Source organism: Saccoglossus kowalevskii, chromosome 6 (genome assembly GCF_978046115.1).
Source record: "Saccoglossus kowalevskii chromosome 6, keSacKowa6.1, whole genome shotgun sequence".
NCBI classification, from domain to species: Eukaryota; Metazoa; Hemichordata; class Enteropneusta; family Harrimaniidae; genus Saccoglossus; species Saccoglossus kowalevskii.
In genome coordinates, this window is record NC_140646.1 from 16495521 (window position 1) to 16516371 (window position 20851).

Consider the following 20851-nt stretch of genomic DNA (forward strand, 5'->3'; position numbering starts at 1 on the left):
TGTCATTTTCTAAATAATCTGAAATAGGATTTAATTTTCGGTTGTACCCACTGTCATGACAAACATATGTAAAATTAACAAATACACAAAGAGGTGTAATATTAAGTTTCATTTTAGGCTTAGAAATATTTCCTTTCACTCAGCACATGCATGAAACTGCCATTTAGCTTCAGCTTGTCTTCGCCTTGGGCGGGGGGACAACATTGATTATACAAAGCGTAAACACATTGTGAAGACTTATCAATCAGGAAAGAAATCCCAGACAACCACGTACTTGTGTTGAAATGCATTTTGTATTTAACGTCAGAATATTGTTTCAAATAATATATTCAATCAAAGCCAAATCGAGGTCAAAAAGGTCAGATTGCGTGAATATAATTATAGATTATATTGTCGGCTGTTCAACATCTATAAAACTAGAAAAACAATTATAAGACAATGTGAACTATGAAAATTTTCTGTTAGTCCGAATTTTAAATGCGAGCGAGCGAGCGAACGGGCAGTGATATTTTGGGGTTTGCGCTATCGAAAATAAAGCCGAAATTGTCCGGTAGAATTCAACAAGCGGTCACAAAAGCGAGCAAAAAACAAGGGAAGTCATTGATCGTGTTCGCACGCTTGCTACAACCGTACCATGGTTGCACGGCTATCATTTTTACAGTGAGCAGTATTCAAAACTAACTTGAAGATATCCTGTGCATACGGCTTAAACCGTTTTCTTTATTCCGAATGACTCCGCCTCTACATCATATTTGTAATATGCAAATCACTACGTCACTTTCGCGGGAAGTCGTCACGTTATCGGTTGACGCACGATAAGGCTGTTCTGAGATTTCAAAACACATTTCATCCTGTCTTTAATGCGTATAACATTTAGCTCTGACATTAAAAAGCATTATTTAGTAGCTGGCCGATTGGCAGACATGTTTCAATGATTATGACTTCATATTTTTCAACATTTTTAGGCCCAATTTGAGATTCATTGACCTTGGACGTTTTTTTTGCGTTTATCTCGAAAGTAATTTCTACATAGTTCTACTGATTCAGTACGCAATTTCTAACACATAAAACGTCAGATCGTCGCCAATTTTTGATCAAATTCACCGCTATATAGAATACTGAAGAAAAGTTCCTGAATTGTTTTCCGTCTGCCTTCGTCTCGATTTTTTGCTTATTTTTTTACGTTATTTTTTTTTTACTTGTATTAACGTCCAAACATTTGAAATAGAGCTACATAAATATAGATTATAGTTGCCAAAAAAAAAACATTGTACCTGAAGCACTCTATACTATTTACATGGAAAAATATATTCAGTCGTGCTGTAAATTAATTATTAATTGCGTCATTAACCGTCAGTTACGCGTATTCCTTTGATCACGTGATTTGGTAATTGCATAAATTAAAAAAAAATGCATATTTTCAAAGTTTGAAACAAGATCTTTATCATTGTGTATAACATGTATGGGTAAAGTTTATGTTTCAGTATGTGTATTGAGTCCAAAAAACTAAACCAGCGAACATATGCTAACCCCTTAAACATTTTACAAGAATAACTATTTAAATCATATGTTAAAATGCTCTGATGTGATTCGAACCACAAAATGCGGATTACCAAACTCAATTGGGCCACAAAGAACTTCGCTACCTGAGACTCATGTCATTTTGTAAGGTCATATAGGAGTACATACAAATAAATGTTCCATGAACTGACGCTAAGGATGGTAATGATATGTTGCTAACTGATGGAGTATTTTAATTCAATGAAGTCGGAACATCCTAAACTATTTTCTGATCGTGCAGTTAAATCGATGGCATATATTATATCATAATGTTTACTCACGAGTTCAGATTACAGACTATAGTTTAATTTCTTTTTACTCAACTTTGTTAGTATTGTTGGCTTCATAACATTGGTTGCATTAATCGAAAGAAGTTCTATTAATATACACTTCAATGACTAACACATTTATGTCGCCGTGTTTTATTTTGAAAAAGTGTATTTTTGTTTGTTTAATATGTGCTTAATTTTCATCCAAAAGTGTTTTAATAATTCCGACAAACACGTGAGTTGGTATTTGAAAGAACAAGCTTATTCATAATTGACAGGTGTGTGCTGGTTTCTATGATTATTTCTGGATGGATTAAACTATCAGTATTTAAATTTTTTTACACACGGGCATAGTCCTCATTGGAAGTACGTTTTCCGTATCTCAGTCTTAATACTATACACTCAGGAAATGCTCGGTATTTTGAAAAACGTCATGAAACACAGTTCAGGTATGTGTACAATTATTTGATGACACTTTATGTATGTATGAATGAATACCCATAGGCATGGTGGAAAATGTTCGCTATTGTAGCCGTCTGAGTAGCGTTAGTATAGCTCATATGAGGACTATACTCTGGTAGAATATTACATGAGGTCTTTCAAACTATCACGCTGTTATTTAATTTGTTCTGTGGTTCCTTATTTTTTCTGAAGTAAATCTGCATTATTATAACATAAAAACAACATAGTGTTTAAGGTGCGGGAATCTAAACAAAAGTGACAAATAGTACACGCATTTTTTTCTATCGAGAATTGATCAACCCTAAAACTGAATACCTATTTTTTAATGAACTGGCCGATAACCGATGACCTTTTTGTTGTCAGTTTCTACTACAGTATTCCACATCTGTATAGCTAATCGGAGTTAGGCTCATGTTTCAAGCGTATAAGGGATTAATCAATGGCCATGGTCGACTTTTATACCTTCTTATACCTTTATAAATATTAAATTTCACACATAGATTATGTCGGACATATGCACATGTACTATTTTAATGATCAGCTTCGGAATCGCAGAATAGCTGTCATTGCTAGGCGAAAAAATATCTAAATCTCACGTTTACCAAAAGCATCCAGACCCCAGCTGTACAGCTGGACTTTCTACTTAACATAATAGAACCATGATACAGCTATGTTTTAACAATAAGCTGGGTAGGTGTATCCACAGTACTGACGTACTGGGTCGTGGGTTTATTTTTCGATGAATTAAAAAGTCAGCAATTTGTACATTTTTTTTGTAAAAATTGATGAATTCCTTATGGAATATACACACATGTGCCTCCGTTGCAATATGAAACTCTCACATTCATATTTCAGCAGTTCTGTTCTGGTTTATGTTCGTCTCTTATAAGCAGGTATTTATGTCTGGCTTATATTGAGAAAAAAAGCTTATTCTCGACAAAAGGTCAATCCGATCGAATATTGGTGTCGATGTAGGGTTGTTTTCAATGAAATTTTGAAAATGAGTTTGTCATTTTAGAACTCCAAAGGTTAATGGGCAATTTTTCATAAAATCATCTGGTGTGAGTTTCATTTCGGTGGGGGGGGGGGGGTGAACCCAGTTGAAATGAAAACTGCAATTTAATTTAGAATTGATTTAAATAAATAAATTGACAAAATAAATAAATCAGAATGATTTTTTGAAACATGAAGTCCTTGACACAGGTAAAAATGGAGGATTGGTTGCCACAAAATAGACATGTTTTGAAGGGTTTTTTATCTGTAACCTATACATTATGGATTAATTGCCTTTACATTTTTAGGACGGATTGCCCTTTACCAACGATTACATTTTGCTAAATATGCAGATCGCGTTGCAATGGAAACAAACGGGATTAATTTTGTATTCATAAATAAAAAGTGATAGTTTGTCATGAGATTTTCAGAAGGGGTTGCGTTCAAAACAATTGCCATTCTTTTCATTACTCATCAAGTTAATGGAATTTTTGTTGGAGGCGTTGTAAAACATAACAGTTATATTCTAACAGATATCTGTATCGAGTTGATGTGGAAATAGTACACTCATACCGGATTCTTCACATTACTGATTTGTTGAGCATGTAAACTATTCAAAACTATATTTTAAACAAGCTTAATATGTAAATATATATGTTGGTATATAAAGACATACAATAGTGTAGATGTTCTATTGAGAATACGATATTTGAATCAATGGCAGACTTTGGGTCCTGGGAGTACAATCTAGTTTGCTTTGACATTGAATTATGAACATCTTCAGACTAGATAATTACAATACGGGAACATTGGAATTGGTAAAATCATTAATTAAAAACTACATTCACTAAGTTTATGGTTGTGTGTTTTTTGTCAAATTCGAGACAGTGTAAATGATGTTGCAGATGCAATGTTGTCTGTATGTATGCTCCTTATACTTCTTAGTTGTCATAACATGGGCACATTAAGAATATGTCCTCATTAGATATTACTAGTACACTACTTGCATGCCCAATTCAAGTCATCCAGGTAAAGTACACTAGTTGCATTAACATTCCACTTATGTTACATTCATGATATATGGTAATTATTAAATGTCCCACCGGTCCCACAAGTCTACATGTAAACTTACTTCCGAGAAGTTGGTAGCTAGATAATTATATGTTACAATACGGGAACATTGGAATTGGTAGAATCATTAATTAAAAACTACATTCACTGAGTTTATGGTTGTGTGTTTTTTGTCAAAGTCGAGACAGTGTAAATGATGTTGCAGATGCAATGCTGTCTGTATGTATGCTCCTTATACTTCTTAGTTGTCATAACATGGGCACATTAAGAATATGTCCTCATTATATATTACACTACTTGCATGCCTAATTCAAGTCATCCAGGTAAAGTACACTAGTTGCATTAACATTCCACTTATGTTAAATTCATGATATATGGTAATTATTAAATGGCCCACTGGTCCCACAAGTCTACATGTAAACTTACTTTCGAAAAGTTGGTAGCATAGTGCATTTAAGTGCAAAGATGAATAAGTACAACGATTATCACTGAAATCAGACATAGATAATTCGGAAATGGAGCTGTGTATCCTACTGTATCATTACTATTGGATTGAGCATATCTCGTTACACACGTGGAACCTCCATAGTTTGTATGGTTCGCTGTTCAAATACAGTTCTCCCACTTGTTGTGTGTTAGTGGACATACATTGTCTCATATTTGTACATTTTTGTTTAAACAATGACATCAATATTTCCTTAACATGAATGAGTTAACTAATTGAACTGGGACAAATTCTATGCAATACGCGCTCGTGCATAATATTTATGTTTACCCATTATAATATTTCCATTTTCACCCCACAGTAAGAACATACCATATCTTTAATTTTAATATGCGATTACAGCATTTTTAGCAATTGCCCAACAACCTCAATAAGTTCATACTATTCTTGTTAATTAGGCGCCACGGTTACAGGAGAGTCCGATAGTCTATTTGGCGGAAGGCTATTTAAGGAATTGGAAGAATTACTTAAACATACTTGTCCAATGGTAAGTTAAAGAATAACTCATTTTGGGTATTGTTCAAGCAAGATTTGCAAACACTGGAGGGTATGTACGACCTAGAAAATATGCCGTATGCGAGTACCAATTTGCGAGTCGCAAGTAGCAAAATATGTCATATGCGAGTGGTAAAAACGGCATATGCGAGTGGTAAAATGTACGGGACCTCGGTACTACAGGAATGCCAGTTTGATCAACAGCTGGATTCGCTTATGTATAATAACGTACGCTCAAATGATTTGTATCACGGTAAAATCTAATATTTACCATGATTAGGAAATGTTAGGTACATGGTTGGTTAAGATTAGCATTATGCTGTTGAAGCTTTTACTTTAGGTGGGATTCATAAATAAAAATAATGGTAGCAAATAGGTGTCAACGCGATCTAGTAGCATAGGTGTCAACCGGCGCACGCCACCCGGTACTCAACGTTACAGTCGGCCAATGTACGTGGATAACATTGTGAAGGTCGCAAATAAATGAAGCTTGAACTACTGTGTAGTGCGTTTTGTTTATTATTCATTTGAGTTTTTATATCAAAAAATTCGTTCAGTTGTTTGCATAGAATCGATGTTTGCTCTTCACAATTTTATTTGTGCATCTTGGAGACTTTTTCTGGAAACTTTCAATTGCTCGGCACAACACGTCCATGTATCTTGTTCAAAATGTAGAAGGTTTTCCATTTCAGATAATAATAAATCACAAACCACAAAATTAACATTACGTTAATCCAGCGAAACAGCGAGTTTAATTGTTGTTCATGTCTTGTCTGGGACAAAATTACTTTCAATCCAGCCATTATTTTCATTGGTGCGAGTTCCTATTCAGCGAGTACTGATGATAACTGTACTTCTATGATTATTTCAACGCTAACATGTCCATTCTTATTTTAACGAAACATACAACTTTTTACTACTTATACAAGTAAAGTGGTTAGGTCGAAGTTCTTGGGGCATTGAGGATAAGTCTTCTATTTACCCGTAAATATTGTCTCTCTATCCCGCTGAAGCAATGGCAATTTGTTTTAATTTGTTTCAATTTAATTTGATCGGGGTTGCGTGTAAATACACTCCATGTGTGAGGGACATCACACAACATGCACTTTATTTTTTCACGCATACTATCATCGTGTCGATGTATTTATCTTGGAATTGTGTAACAGTTTACATTTGGCTTGTAGCAAATTTAACACCTCTCAGAGGTGTGACTATTTTTGAAGCCTGCCGTTGTTTTTATTTAACCGGCGGCGCGTGACACAAGCATTCTCTTTTACAGTCGCGACCCATCTGTGACCACCCGTTTTTACTGACTACAATTATAATTCTATGATTCTTTCACGCAGACTACGGGTTCATACTAATTTTACCGAAACAAAAAAAATGTCCACATGTGAATGTGGAGTGTGATGGCTGTTTCATGAAGACACCTTCATGGTCGTTTATCAACTTATTGTGCTGTCATGTTTCCTGTGCTTGTGAAGAGCAAACATCGATTCTATGCAAACAACTCAACACCCAAATGAATAATAAACAATAGAAACTACATAGAAATAGTAGTTCAAGCTTCATTTATTTGCGACCTTCACAATGTTATCAGCGTACACTGGCTGACTGTATCGTTGAGTACCGGGTGGCGTGCGCCGGTCGACACCTATGCTACTAGATCGCGTTGACACCTATGTGCTACTATTATTTTTATATATAAATCGCACCTAAAGTAAAAGCTTCAACAGCATAATGCCAATCCTAACCAACCATGTACATACCATTTCCTAATCATGGTAAATATTCGATTTTACAGTGATAAAACTCGTTTGAACGTACGCTATTATACACGAGCGAATCCAGCCGTTGATCAAACTGGCATTCCTGTAGTACCGCGGTCCCGTACGCATTCTAACAGATAATGTTTACCACTCACAAATGACTCATTTCATCCCTCGCATACACCCGTTTTCCTGGCCTTTGTTTTACCACTAGTAAACAAACACATTTGCCCCCTGGCATAGGCCTTTTTTGCCACTCGCAAATGATACATTTTACCACTCGCATATGCCGTTTTTACCACTCGCATATGGCATATTTTGTTACTTGCGACTCGCATATGGCATATTGCTACTTGCGACTCGCATATGACATATTTTGTAGGTTGTACATACCTGAACACTGGAAATATCGATAAATATATGATGCTACAATACCACCGTTCAAAGATCACTGGCTACAGCTTTCAACATCTTTTTTCCTAATACGCAATGTACACATGAAATGCTTTCGTCACAAAAAGATGTCTTATGTTCTCATTTCAGTGTATTGTCATGATTTATTTCTATGTGTCTAGAGATCGGTTACTTATACAACTTGATAACTGCTTTCAAGTGAATAGCTGGTTTATATTATTCAACACATTCCCATTTAAGTTTATACGAGGTCCTGGACGAAACTTGAATCAATGATTGGAACTAAATCTGACAGTTTGGTATGTGTGGTTTTCTGATATAGCGGATGATTAATCAATATATATGACGTGTTAAGTACTTCGAGTGATTGGCTGTATGCGAGTTGAATGTTTGGAGGCTACGCCTTAAGATTTTAAACTTCCCTGTAATTGGGTAAGGTTTGAGAAGTAAATAAAGCAGGTTTTAGTCAGTCGGTGGCGAGCTCTCGACGAGGCAGGCAATGAGAAAGTCTTGGAAGAGTTCCGGACGATGCGGTGAGCCTTGGCGAGCTCTCCTCAGGGCGACTGAGACGAGAAGGTGACACGTATTCTAGATCTGTGTATGTGTGTTTTTCGGTGAAAGGTCGGGAACTCCCCGATCCCCTGTACCTGAGATTGAAGTTTAATAACACGATATTTAACTGCATCATAGAATTACATTGACATGGCACCTTTTCTTTATTTATATAGCTTATAAAAAATAATTGTATTGTATGTCCGTTTACGTTATTTTGTAGATATTATGCTAAATAGTAATGATTTGTTTATATTAGTTTATAGCACAGTTTGCAGTGTTAACCTTACCGGCCGTCGTAATCATTATATGTGGACATATAGGGGAAGAAGAAATGGACGGTTCCACACTGGGTTTTGCAGTGAGTACCACAATATTATAATATCTTAGTTAGTTTGCATGTGTTTGTTGAGGTCATATTTATAATCGTGATGGTTATGATTGTTTTCAGTTGTTTTGTCCTTTGGGTTTAGCCATTGGTTATGGTTTGTCAAGTGCCAGTAGTACACTGTTATCGCAGGTACGTTTCAAAAATATATATCTTGCATCTGAATATGTCTTTCACGATTGTTTACTTGGGAGAATTACAGTCGATCAAAACGAAGTTGAAAATTGAAACTGAAATTGTACCCGTAAAACGATTTTAGATTCACCTAATATAATTATTTTATTCTCCCTGGTTTTTAGACTACAGAACAATCGAGTGAAAGACTGATTTAATGCTTGTTATTAGTTATCTAGCAGACAATCTCTTTTGTTTTACCATCAAATGATTCAACAATACAGAACTGCACGTTACTATTAATTAATACACACACTATGATGTATTGTTTCAGTAGCGTTGTTATAGCTAATAATTATTAGAACATATGTTAGTAGTTGGAAATTTCAATACACTTTGTATATATTAGTTGTGTAGTTAAATGCTTCCCATAAACCAACAGAACAATTTTCGTTAGAATAAATAATTTTTCAAACAAATACTGCTAAGTAAGTAATATGCTCAAACGTGTTTAATTTGGTTTGTTGATATGAAGGTAGCTTATGTATGAATGTCGTGATTAATATAAAGCATATCATTGTTTTAGAGGCTGACTTTATTTCATATGCACCATAAATAATTTGATTACACAAGAATATTACAGAAAACGATAATTTGTTATTTTGCCTTTTATTTGTCTTGAATTATGACTGAAAGAACCTGAATGAAAATAAAAACTATCTATGTGCTCAACAACTCACGTATGAACAATAACTTTAATAAATGTGATTTTATTTGGTAGAATATTGTATCTTTCTGCATGAAAATGAAAGGATTTCACAATGTCAAAAACGAAAAGTTTATCTCAGCGTTCTGAGCTGTATTGCAGTCAGCATGACTTCACGAGCGTAATTTGTAAATATGTGAAATATGAATATGAAATTTTAGTAACCACTAATTCATTTACAATTTGTTTAACCTAAAGACGTTTGGAAGTGGAAATTATATACAAGTTGGTATTGTGTTGCAGCGTTCTATCTATGTTCTTCTTCTATCTGTTTTCCCATCTTGTGCCATACTCTACAATGCTGAAATAATATTGTTGTTTTGCAAGCAAGATCCAACAATTGCAAGGTGAGAACACATTGACAAATTGACACATTTTAAAGCCCACCATCAAACAATTACTATTTTATAGAAAGACACCCACACCAACATTCACACAAAAAACAAAAAAACACAACTTTAGTTATTTAAGTTTGAACTACTCTGACCAACTGTACAAAGCTAAATGGGAAAATGGCAAAGCTACATAATCATTCACAAATTACAGACACGCATGATAAAGTGACTTTTACATTTCATTCCTCATCTGCATTCTTGCAAATTTAAAAAAAGTTAAAAAATATACATTATTATTTCTTTTCCAGCCTAAGTATTTTTATACAACAACAAAGGATGTTTAAGTAAATCGAGTTGCATCTCATAGTACAATTTCGTCTAATAACAGAATATTGTTCATAGTATGCCTTGTTGTACATATACATACTCATTAGAACGTGGCGATGGTTTCGTTTTCATTCATTGATGTATGTTTTTTTCCTTTATTTCATATCTTTACTTTTTATAATGTTAAATACATATTTTGTGTCAACAACATCTTGAGTATTGCAAATTACAGTATGAGACTTTGCAAAGTTATGCATCATTGTTTAAGTAATAAACACTGTGTTCATCCCGTTTTAAAGGTTAGGTGGCGTATATTGCAAGATTTCATGCTTCTCACTTCCGGTAAGACACCCTCCTAAGTGATTATCTTGAATATATCTTGAATATAAGCTACTTTCTACTCGCCAACATGTGCATCCAGATAAGGTATGCATTCATATCCTTTATTTTACATTGTTATATAATAATATACACTAGTTTTCTACAATGTATTCAGAGTTTGTTCATTAGCTTTACGTTGGTGGCATACCTACAAAGCCAGAGTATTATCAAGCCGATAGTCATTACTCACGTTGCTGCAGCAGTCTGTCAAGCTGTCACAAGCTACTTTCTGGTATTGCAATTTTCGCTTGGTTTTAGGTAAGTTTAGTTTTCATTTAGAAGCGAGTACATACTGCACCCGGTCATTATATCAGTTAAAATGGTTGTCTATCTCTATCGACGCTGATAATACATAATTTACGTACATTGTCTGGTTATTTTTTTGTTTAGTGGGGCTGTTTGGTCACAGGTTGTAACCTATTGGTTTTTGGCTGGTGTGCTTGTCATCTATATAAAAGTAGCATCTATACAAGAACAAACGTGGGGAGGTAAGTTGTTATACTATTTCGTAATATAAAGCTTTATTGTCGAATTCTTTACATTATATACATGCTATCCCTGCACCGTGACGTCTATTTTTAATCCATATATGAGGTGTACACACACATAAATGAAAAATCTTCCAGGCAGAAAAATATACTATGTTGTTGTAGGATTAACTATTTCGTATACAACATGCTATATGTGCACATGGCGCCCTCCTGTGATGAACTATCAGTATTCTTTGGTATGAACTCATTATCTGATCGCCACCTTGAATAATTCACGTCGTGGGGAAGGGCAATACAAAGAATTTGCCTAATTGGGACGTGTCCCTGAAATGGGTCTCGTTTTTTTGGATTTTAGATATAATTATCGGTCTTATTTCTGGTCAAGATAGGTATAAATATTGGTAATATTTTTCCGATTTGGTATACTATTTTCAAAATTCATATTTTAATAAATCAATACACAATGCAACTGTTCGCTTACATGTGCATCTATTGAAGATGCTCTTCTAATAGAGCAAATACGATAACTGTTTTATTTGGAAGAACAGTGATGGCAGAAATGGTACTTTGGTATAAATATGGGTATAGCTTTTGCCACGATAATTTCAATATGGCTGCATTTCAATTTTTTTGTCAAAAACATTGATATGTTTTACTCTGAGTTGCATTGTAAATAAACTATATCGGTTGACAGGCGCTATCTATGTTGGGGAGAATGGAATTGTCGGATACCACTGCTTGATATTGTCTCGATTGGTGCTCAGATTAATAGTATTGTCATTAGCAGGTCTCGGAACATTGTGCAGAACGTCATATCCAAGCTGTGCGTTCTGCCATGTCAGCCATGAATCTACCTAACAAACATTCTCTCACAATAGTCCTGATATACTGATTAGCTGTATTGAAAGTAGCTGGTGAATTAAATTATAGAATCATAGAAAAACATCTCTTCCACCAATTCAATCAGTTAGTGCCTCAGTATGCATTCGTCTTGTGAATTATGATTAATTGCATGAAGTTGACTGGGATCTAATGGCTTCAGGTCTCAACATCAATTTTTTTTTTCACATGGCTAAAAGTACAGGATATAAAAAGAACATTGTTATGAACATCTGAATAAATATTTGACCTTTCATCCAACATTACCCTGCTTTTTATTAGAAAAACTACATTACTCATTAATATTTAAGGGACATTAACAAGGAATATGCCAATCCCCATATTGAGTTACACAATCTACACATCCTGGTTATTTTCCTGAATTAAAACAATTCCTGCACATTCCGTTACTATGATGCACAATTTCAAATAAAAAACAAATGCTCATATTACTACATACCTCAAATCGGAATAAATTATTAAAAAATGTCAAGTTTTTGTTGGAGCCATATTCCAGGTATTCGTTAATGAAGTTGGTTCAAATCTGTTACTGAAATGTTTATACATGTCGAGATGCTCAACACGTACAATATACAGATATATACACATGCACATAGATATAACATGCGAGTTATACAATAATGAACCATTCCAAATTTATCTTTGTGTTGTTATTAAACAGGTTGGACAGTAGAAGGTCTATACGATTGGAACGAAATTGTACATTTGGGGATCCCAGGCATAATATTTACGATTATGGAATGGAGTTGTTTTGATATTCCATCTTTGGTAGCAGGTATCCATTTGATTAGTTCAAGTTCGCGAAATATTAGAACATGGAATACAATGTATTTTGGAAATCGTCAGCAATATAATACGTGCATGATAATATAATATGTATCGATCGAAGTGAGTAATCATTGATATCATTCTGAACCACTCATATGCACATTTAACTTCATTGTGTTTCATTTAAAATTCTCACTTTATATTTTGTTCTAAAACATGCAGGCTTGCTAGGTGACGATCAACTTGCAGTCTATTCCATAATATGGCAAGTGCTAAACATTTCAATTATGGTAAGTTGAATATAAAAATGTAACGCTTGCCGAGAAAACGGAGCAAAGGTAAAAAGCTCAGTGTTATTTCTATACAATCGGGTTGTTCAAGTGTACATATAACATTTAAATGTTTCATCCCAGAAGGAAAATGCTACAAGTTAGATCTGAATAATACATGCTTCTTCAGCGTAAAGTTCACCAGAGTACGCATTCGCAAAATACATTTTCTCTATATATGGCGTGCATTGGTAAATCTATACATTGTGGATGAATACATCCAATCCAAAACATGCAATGAATGGGATATGGAATTATATAAATTATACGCTTAATAAACCAACACATATATTTATCCCATCAACAAATCTGTCTTGTCTACAAAGGATTTTAAATGTTACTTCATGTTATTGTTTTTGTTCACTCTGTTATTATTAAGGTTACTAGCAAAGCCTGTAACCTTTATGTTATTGTTCTTTTTCTACACAGAAATGTTCAGTCATTCTAAAATAAACAAACAGATAATCAATCAACTTGTGAAAATGTGCAGTGAAAAATCTTTCAATTTTTGTCGGCCATCATTCCCAAGCACTTAAAATAATATATATATATATATTAAGGGAAACCTCAAAATAGTCTATTTTGTAATTATTTTCGCTATTCTATTTTATTTTGAACATCCCCCAGTCCTACTCACAAAATCACTCAATACTCAACTTTCATAACTTCGTGTCTTGGTGTTGGAATATCACCGTGTGTATTGTGAATTCATATAATAAATATTAGTATTCGCCCCACAATATCGAAGAAACGTTATTAAATGATATTTTGTAACATACAACAAAATGGTCGTTAATTGAACCCATTCTACGACATATTGTGAAACCGCGGGAAACTAAATTTTAGTACTCACATTTTATGTTTGCAAATGTAACATGTCTGTTTTTGCTATCATAGCCTTGTTTCAGCATGGCTCGAATTGTCATTGTACGTGTTGGAAATTTCCTGGGAAAGTACGAACCTTCCCACGCACGAATCGCTGGACGTGTAGCTTTATTGATCAACGGTAAGTGCGTACCTTGTTTTGTCATTTAATTTCGTGAAAACTGTGACGGTTTCAGACTAGTTTCTTGCGGAAGTGAGCACGAGTTGCTTTAACGTTGTGTACAATACATTACTGCGTAGCCTCCCGCGTGACAATAAATAAATTTTATATCATCAAATATTGAAACTGACAAAATAATAAATGGAGTACACAAACATATCACAACAAGGATACATATGAGAAGTTTGTGATTGATTCGTTTACTGCTAACATTTTTTTACTAATCACGATATTTCTTTCTTTTGTTTTTGCAGTGATTTCCACCATCATCATTGTGATTATTGTAGTGTGTATGCGCAACATTTTACCACTGCTTTTCACTAGTGACAAGTGAGTTGAAATTTGAACTTGATGAACCATTTAGATGTTCTCATGGCGTGGCCAACCAGAATGTTTTTTTTTTAATAATGGCGTCCAGCGATGACATTGCATGTAAACATTGACTTTGCTGTCTTTATTGACGTTTCAACAACTGCATGGTAGACAAAATTACATATATAGTGAGATATATATTTGTTAATAAAATGTTCGAATAAAAATTCATTGATGTTTTAAGTATAAGACCAAGTCGTGTGAAAACAAGTGAATGTATTGCAGCCATTTTGTAGATGTACTGTCAGTGGATGGCCGAAAAATGTTACTAGAAAGTAATGTTTTGGTAAAAATAGCCTATTGTTCCGAAATGTAATAAAATTGTGTTAAACAAAATATTGCCAAAACACTGAATTCTCATATGAAACCAGTATTTATTTTTACATTTTTTGATTAAATGTTTTTTTGAATCGACGCGTATTCTATATTAACCACGCTCTGGGTACTATATAATTAATCGAGCAGTAATTGACAATTAATCACATTTCCGTGGTTTTAAAGTAATGCGATGTGTGTCAAAATTGACTGATTATGAAATATCAAATATGAAAGTACTCCAAGTAATGTTTTTTTAAAAAAGTCTCCAGTAGTTAATGGGAATAACTTACGAACTTAAGAATGGCTCGATGACAGAATCGGGAAACTTCGATATCAAATTATGGGAAATATAATGTCAATTCTGAAACTTGAATTAAAACTTAAAAAAAATATACAAATAATATACATGTTTTATTTTATTTTGGTGGGTATTGATTAATTATTTTTGTTTTATTCCACCCACATTAGACGCTACTCACGTCCTTTGTCATATAAATAAAACATGGCGTTTTAAAGAGACATGTACATAAACATAATCAGATGTAAGTCGGTATTATGGTGGGCAGTGTTACCAACTAACATTTAGCTATATTGATGTAACACGATGTTGTATTGTTACTGAACGGCTGTATATGTATTGATTGCGAGTGTACATGTACGTGTTATTATCAAAGCAGGTTATCAAAGCAGCATGTAGCGGTCAAAACAATAGAGACTCGAACGCGTCTTTTATTAATCAATGTACAGAAATAACATTGAAACCGTTAATTAGTTCAAGTTTTTGTTAATGTTTCCTTTCACAACATGTTCCAACTTATCGTGTAAAAAGTAATATCTGTTGCCAATTACAAATTTATATGCCAACATTAAAGTGCTCAAGTTGTCATGTAGAACGATTTGCATATCGCGTAAACTATATACATTACATTACATTACATTACATTTGCTGTATGTACATTTCATGGGACACATTTTGATACTACGTATTTCTTTTTATTGCCATAGATATATTGTTCAGTTGACGTCATCAACCTTACCAGTTTTAGTATTGCTTATTCCCTACAGCAACGCAGTAAGTATTTATATATGAAATTACCGTCGCTGATTCTGATATAATGTTTCTCTCGGCATGTATGAATCGATAAATGTGGGTGTATAAAAATAAAATGGCTTTCTATAGCAGGATATATACACCTCTCATATAAACAATTATTTAATATTGAATGAGTGTTCAGCGCACAACTGTCTCAAATATCCGTCTTATACCAGATTACCCAAGCTGCTATTTTACAAGGAATCGGACATCAACGGACAGTAGCAATTTACAGTTTTATAGTATACTATCTTATTGGTTTACCGATTGGTTTTTTCTTAATATTCGTCGTTAAAACTGGAATGGTTGGTAAGTCTTCCGAATTAATTACATTTCTTTTAATATCGTTAATTTATCGACACTGTTAAATCTGCCAGGAATAATGATATATTTGTAACTGTTCGTGACATGCATATCATGGCAGTTCCATGTGACATATATTGTTAACACATATACACAATTAATGAGTCATGTTGAATACTGACTTCAAACGCTGCTCCATTCATAGCCAGCTGTACTTCACATGGTATCTAGCGATCACATATATTAGAGTTGCTATGTTTTGATCGGACCCTTCCCCTTTTATTCTCTGTCTCGGGGTGTTTGGCAACCTTCCCATGATGTATCCATAATGCAACGCATGCGATAATTTAAAGAGCCACCCTGGTGCCAGAGAGCTGTATTTTATCGCGTGATTGGCGGATAACCTAATATCTCATTTTGACAATGCACTTTCATTACCTGGTAAAACAAGTTGACCACTTGACGTGTGTGGCTTCACGAATTTAACGAAACAAATAGCGATAATATACAATATACTTATACTATATACAAATAGCGACTGTAAATTGTTTAAGAACTAAAATATTATTAATCAATCAGATATTGTGAGGGCCCTCGTGATATATGATATATGCAAGAAAGTAGTTTACCACGTCATAATCAACATGTTCATATTTTGTAGGCTACTGGATTGGTATATTTTTAGCCTCAGTGTGTCAGAGTCTCTTCTATGATATTGCAATCACGAGGATCGATTGGGTACAAGAGGCAGAAAAGGTGATTTCCAATTATAATTTAGGTTGTAGTTGTGACATTACAAGTTGCATTCATAAAATAAAATAAAAGTTAATATATTCTATTTTGGTAAAATTTCCCACGAGATAATAACCTGAGTAATACATCTTTCTTTCTTTGCCAGGCTCACATGCGTGCTTACATCAATATACAGGGCAAGTATACTACATCTTTAAACACCTCCGATGACGATTTTGCGGAAGATTATATAATAGAAAACCTTAATTCAAAGAGCAACTATCATTATGATGCCACATACGATGGTCAGAATGAGAGTACTTCACTCTGTATGAAAGAGAATGGCTCAACAAAATCATTTTCTACAAATGAACGACCAGTTATCAAATCAATAATAATGAAACGAATTGCAGTCCTTGTTTGTATGATTATTGTTCTTATAGTCGGTGTCTTGATTGAAAGTTCGATGACGTCAAGAGTAAGGGAATTTATGAAGGAGGAACTTAATGTGGATTTCAATGCTACATCTATAGAGTGACAGTGTATTCAGACATGTAAACGTATATAGAGCCTCGAGAAGTTTAATCCATGATAACCACCAAGTGTTTTAGAATATGAAGTGTGACCCATAAAATTTAAATTGAGTTATATTACAACACTACTGTTTTGAAATAAAACATTAAAGTATAAATAAATGTGTGCGCACTTAGAAAAACACTTCAAGTGTATATTTTTTTGTTTACATATAACACATTACGTAGTATTTTTACCCCGGGGATTTCACATGCATTGAAAGATGTAAAGGCATGAGGAATAGTGTCTTAACTGGTTTTAATGGGGCGTTTACTATAATAACGCTTTGAAAAGTGATTTCACACATTTTTGAAAAGTACTTTCACGCAAAACACAACCTGAATATTTAGAGGGCTTTTACCAGGGACACAAAAAATATTAATGCACTTGCGTGTGGCACACAAGCATTTCTCCATTTTGGAAGGTTTCGCAATCTAGCACTTTGCAATACTGCACAATAATGATAACATGCAATAAAGAAATTACATTCGTAAATATTTAGTACTTTAAACAATAATAAGGTAAGTTTGTGTAAAACGTTTAAAAAAAGACATGTATAATTATGTCATTGACTTATGTTGCACCTGAATAAATGTGTTTACTGAAATTAGAAGATTTCCTGAACTGTGGAACAATATCAATATTGTGAACATGAACACATTAAAACCTATGAGTAATACACCTAAAATACACCATCCCTCAGCACTTTGCCTGATTGCGCTATCACAAAGCACATCATATTCCTGGGGAAAAGAAAAATAGTGAAACAAATAAAAAAAATCATTAGTTTCAGAGAAACTTCCTTCTTCACTGGAAATAAATTTATCATATTTCAATCCCATTGTCATCTATTCATCAAATTTGTGCATCTATTCATTTTTCTATTTTTCCCATTTTTAAAATAACCCCATAACACGGCTCAGTGTGATATTTTACAAGTATATTTATCTATCGTGGCATAGGAGAAAAGGCGAAAATCAGCAATAATCCATATTAACATGACAAATATACTGGCCAAATCATCTCATTCGCTCTAGCAAAACCTGCTATTTTCTCTCCAAGCTGAAAAATATATTATTATCAATAGTAGTCATTGCAACCAATGCAATATTAAAATCAAAGATATGTGATGTAAAATATTATTATAATGGAAGTTCATGCCAGGTGGAAACAAAAATATGACCACCCATCAGTAACACAAATCTAAGTCCATTTTCTGGGTAAATTCTGGTTACTATAATTTTATTTTGTAACTCATATAAAGTCTCTAAAAGAGTGTGATAAGAATCCTTTTGTACTGATAATGCATTTATTTGAGTTAAATAATTTATACTACGAATATGGGACACACTTGTACTATTGATGCAGGAATTTAAGACGTTATTCTGCGCATATACAGACAACGAATATTTCCTTACAAACCCTTAGTCGGGGAAATTGTCTGCACGTATTGAATAATGTATGAGAATACTTTTTCAGGACTCCCGAATCTACTATTCCTCACCAAAAAGTAAGCTGTTAACAACCATTTACACGGTTGTGGCAATATTTAGATAAGCTTGCGATAGGTAGATGTGATGCTTGAATACATCTTGTTCGTCTTTCCATATTATTTGAAACCATATGTTTATTCAAAATCAGGCAATTATAAGAGAGAACAGATATTCTTGGGTGACCGGTACATCAGTGACACATACATTAGTTTCTCATGCTAAATCAATATAACCTAATATATGTCAAAATAAATGGAGCATTCGAATTACAAAACACATTCACCATTTTAAAATTTCGTTCAAGAAAACTAAATTTAGCGCATAAATTCGTTTCATACTGCACCAGGTACCATTGAACTCGCCCCCATTAAAAGCGTGCTCCAATGTATTAGGAACCAATTGTGGTCACTGGGGCTGAACAATTTCAGAGGTTTGTTCTTCCATTGCTAGATAGCAAATTCATCTGGCATCAGTCACCATGTCAGACCCTACTCTGATAGATTCAAAAATACAACAGTTTCAACAAGGGATTATTGATGTAGAACAATTTTACAGAATTGTATTTGGCCGGCCAGTGCGATATTCATTAAAATATAGATTCACATATACTGTTCCAATCAGTGACGTTTTTGTCTTGTATTGCAGTATTATATTGCAATCCGAACTTTTGAGGATGCTGTGGACAACACAGACTAATTGAGACATGTTAAATAGATCTCCCCCAAAAATGAGAGGAATATTTTAGTCGCAACCGTTAACACTAACATTCAATTCTAAAATTTGGTGCAACGTTATTTACAGATCGGCACGCCAATCAGGGAAATTACATTTAGCCAAGCAATTACACTTGCACAATAGAGAAATAACGCATGGCATTGGACATGTTTTTACTTTCTTGAGCTGTTGGTCGAACAAACAAACCTAGTGAAAATGAATTCATGGCATTGTCGATATGTTATGCTATATGCTAACCTCTTTAAAATATACCGAAAGCGTTCTTTGTGCCCCCATCCCGAACTCCTAACTCTACCCCTACCCTCCAGCTCTTCCAAAATGAATTGTATATGTCCCTCTTAAGGACCCTTATCTAGAAGGGCATATACAAGTGAATTGGTGGGGGGTGGCTTTGGTCAGAGTTAGAATTAGGGGTATGGGTACAACTTCTTCTAAAAAGCCTTTCAATTCATTTTGTAATAGTAAATTATAGTCAATAAAAGCAACACAATATCTACAAGTTTTGTTAAGATGGCTTCCGGCGTACCATGTGCCCTCGGACACTTCAATAATATTTCGGTTGCTGTTTCTTCACTCACCTATATTTTAGCTCACATGTGCAATTGTTTATAGCTATATCAATTGTGTCATAGAAGGCTCGTGCGCAGGTCACTTTTACATACGTAGTGGAAACAACATCAGTTTACTTGTTTTCACTACATTACAAAAACGCTATTTCATTGTTCAAACACTAGTATATTGTATATTTTAGTTATAACTTAGAGGAGCGCATTCAGGTTATACGTAAATAATTTACAAAGGTGCCGATTGAATCAGCATATTATCTAACATCCTAAACTATTTCCTGATCGTCTAGTTACGTTAATGGCATATATATCATAATGTTTACTCACTCGTTCCAGGTTCAAATCACAGACTATAGTTTAATTTCTATTTACTCAATTGTGTTAGTACTGTTGGCTTCATCACATTGGTTGCATTAGTCTAAAAATGTTCTATCTATAAACACTTTAATGACACATTTTTGTCGCCGTGAAACACTCAGTGTTTGATGTGAAAAATTGTATTTTAAAGTGTTTAATATGTGCCTAATTTTCATCCAAAAATGTTTTAATAATTCCGAAAAACACTTGCCTATAAATCACGTCTGTTGGTATTTGAAAGAATAAGCTTATTCATAATTTACAGGTGTGTGTATATTTAGAAATGACATGCTCATTTCTATAATTATTTCTGGATGAATTAAACTGTCCGTATTTAATTTGTTGTACACACGGGCATAGTCCTCATTATAAGTA

The 20851-nt window shown here is 34.0% G+C and overlaps 1 protein-coding gene across 1 annotated transcript; it reads left to right on the forward strand.

Moving 5' to 3' along the window:
• The first annotated feature begins 2165 nt into the window (after positions 1 to 2165).
• On the forward strand, positions 2166 to 17467 carry LOC102803418 (multidrug and toxin extrusion protein 1-like). The gene is made up of 16 exons (XM_085500764.1): positions 2166 to 2278; positions 5259 to 5347; positions 8350 to 8451; positions 8542 to 8610; positions 9557 to 9705; positions 10320 to 10362; positions 10517 to 10659; positions 10792 to 10889; positions 12454 to 12567; positions 12783 to 12850; positions 13787 to 13895; positions 14189 to 14264; positions 15630 to 15696; positions 15894 to 16026; positions 16682 to 16776; positions 16919 to 17467. Exons 1-16 carry the CDS (start codon positions 2239 to 2241, stop codon positions 17288 to 17290), a joined length of 1767 nt encoding a protein of 588 aa, XP_085356890.1. The 5' UTR covers positions 2166 to 2238; the 3' UTR covers positions 17291 to 17467.
• The last annotated feature ends 3384 nt before the right edge of the window (positions 17468 to 20851 follow it).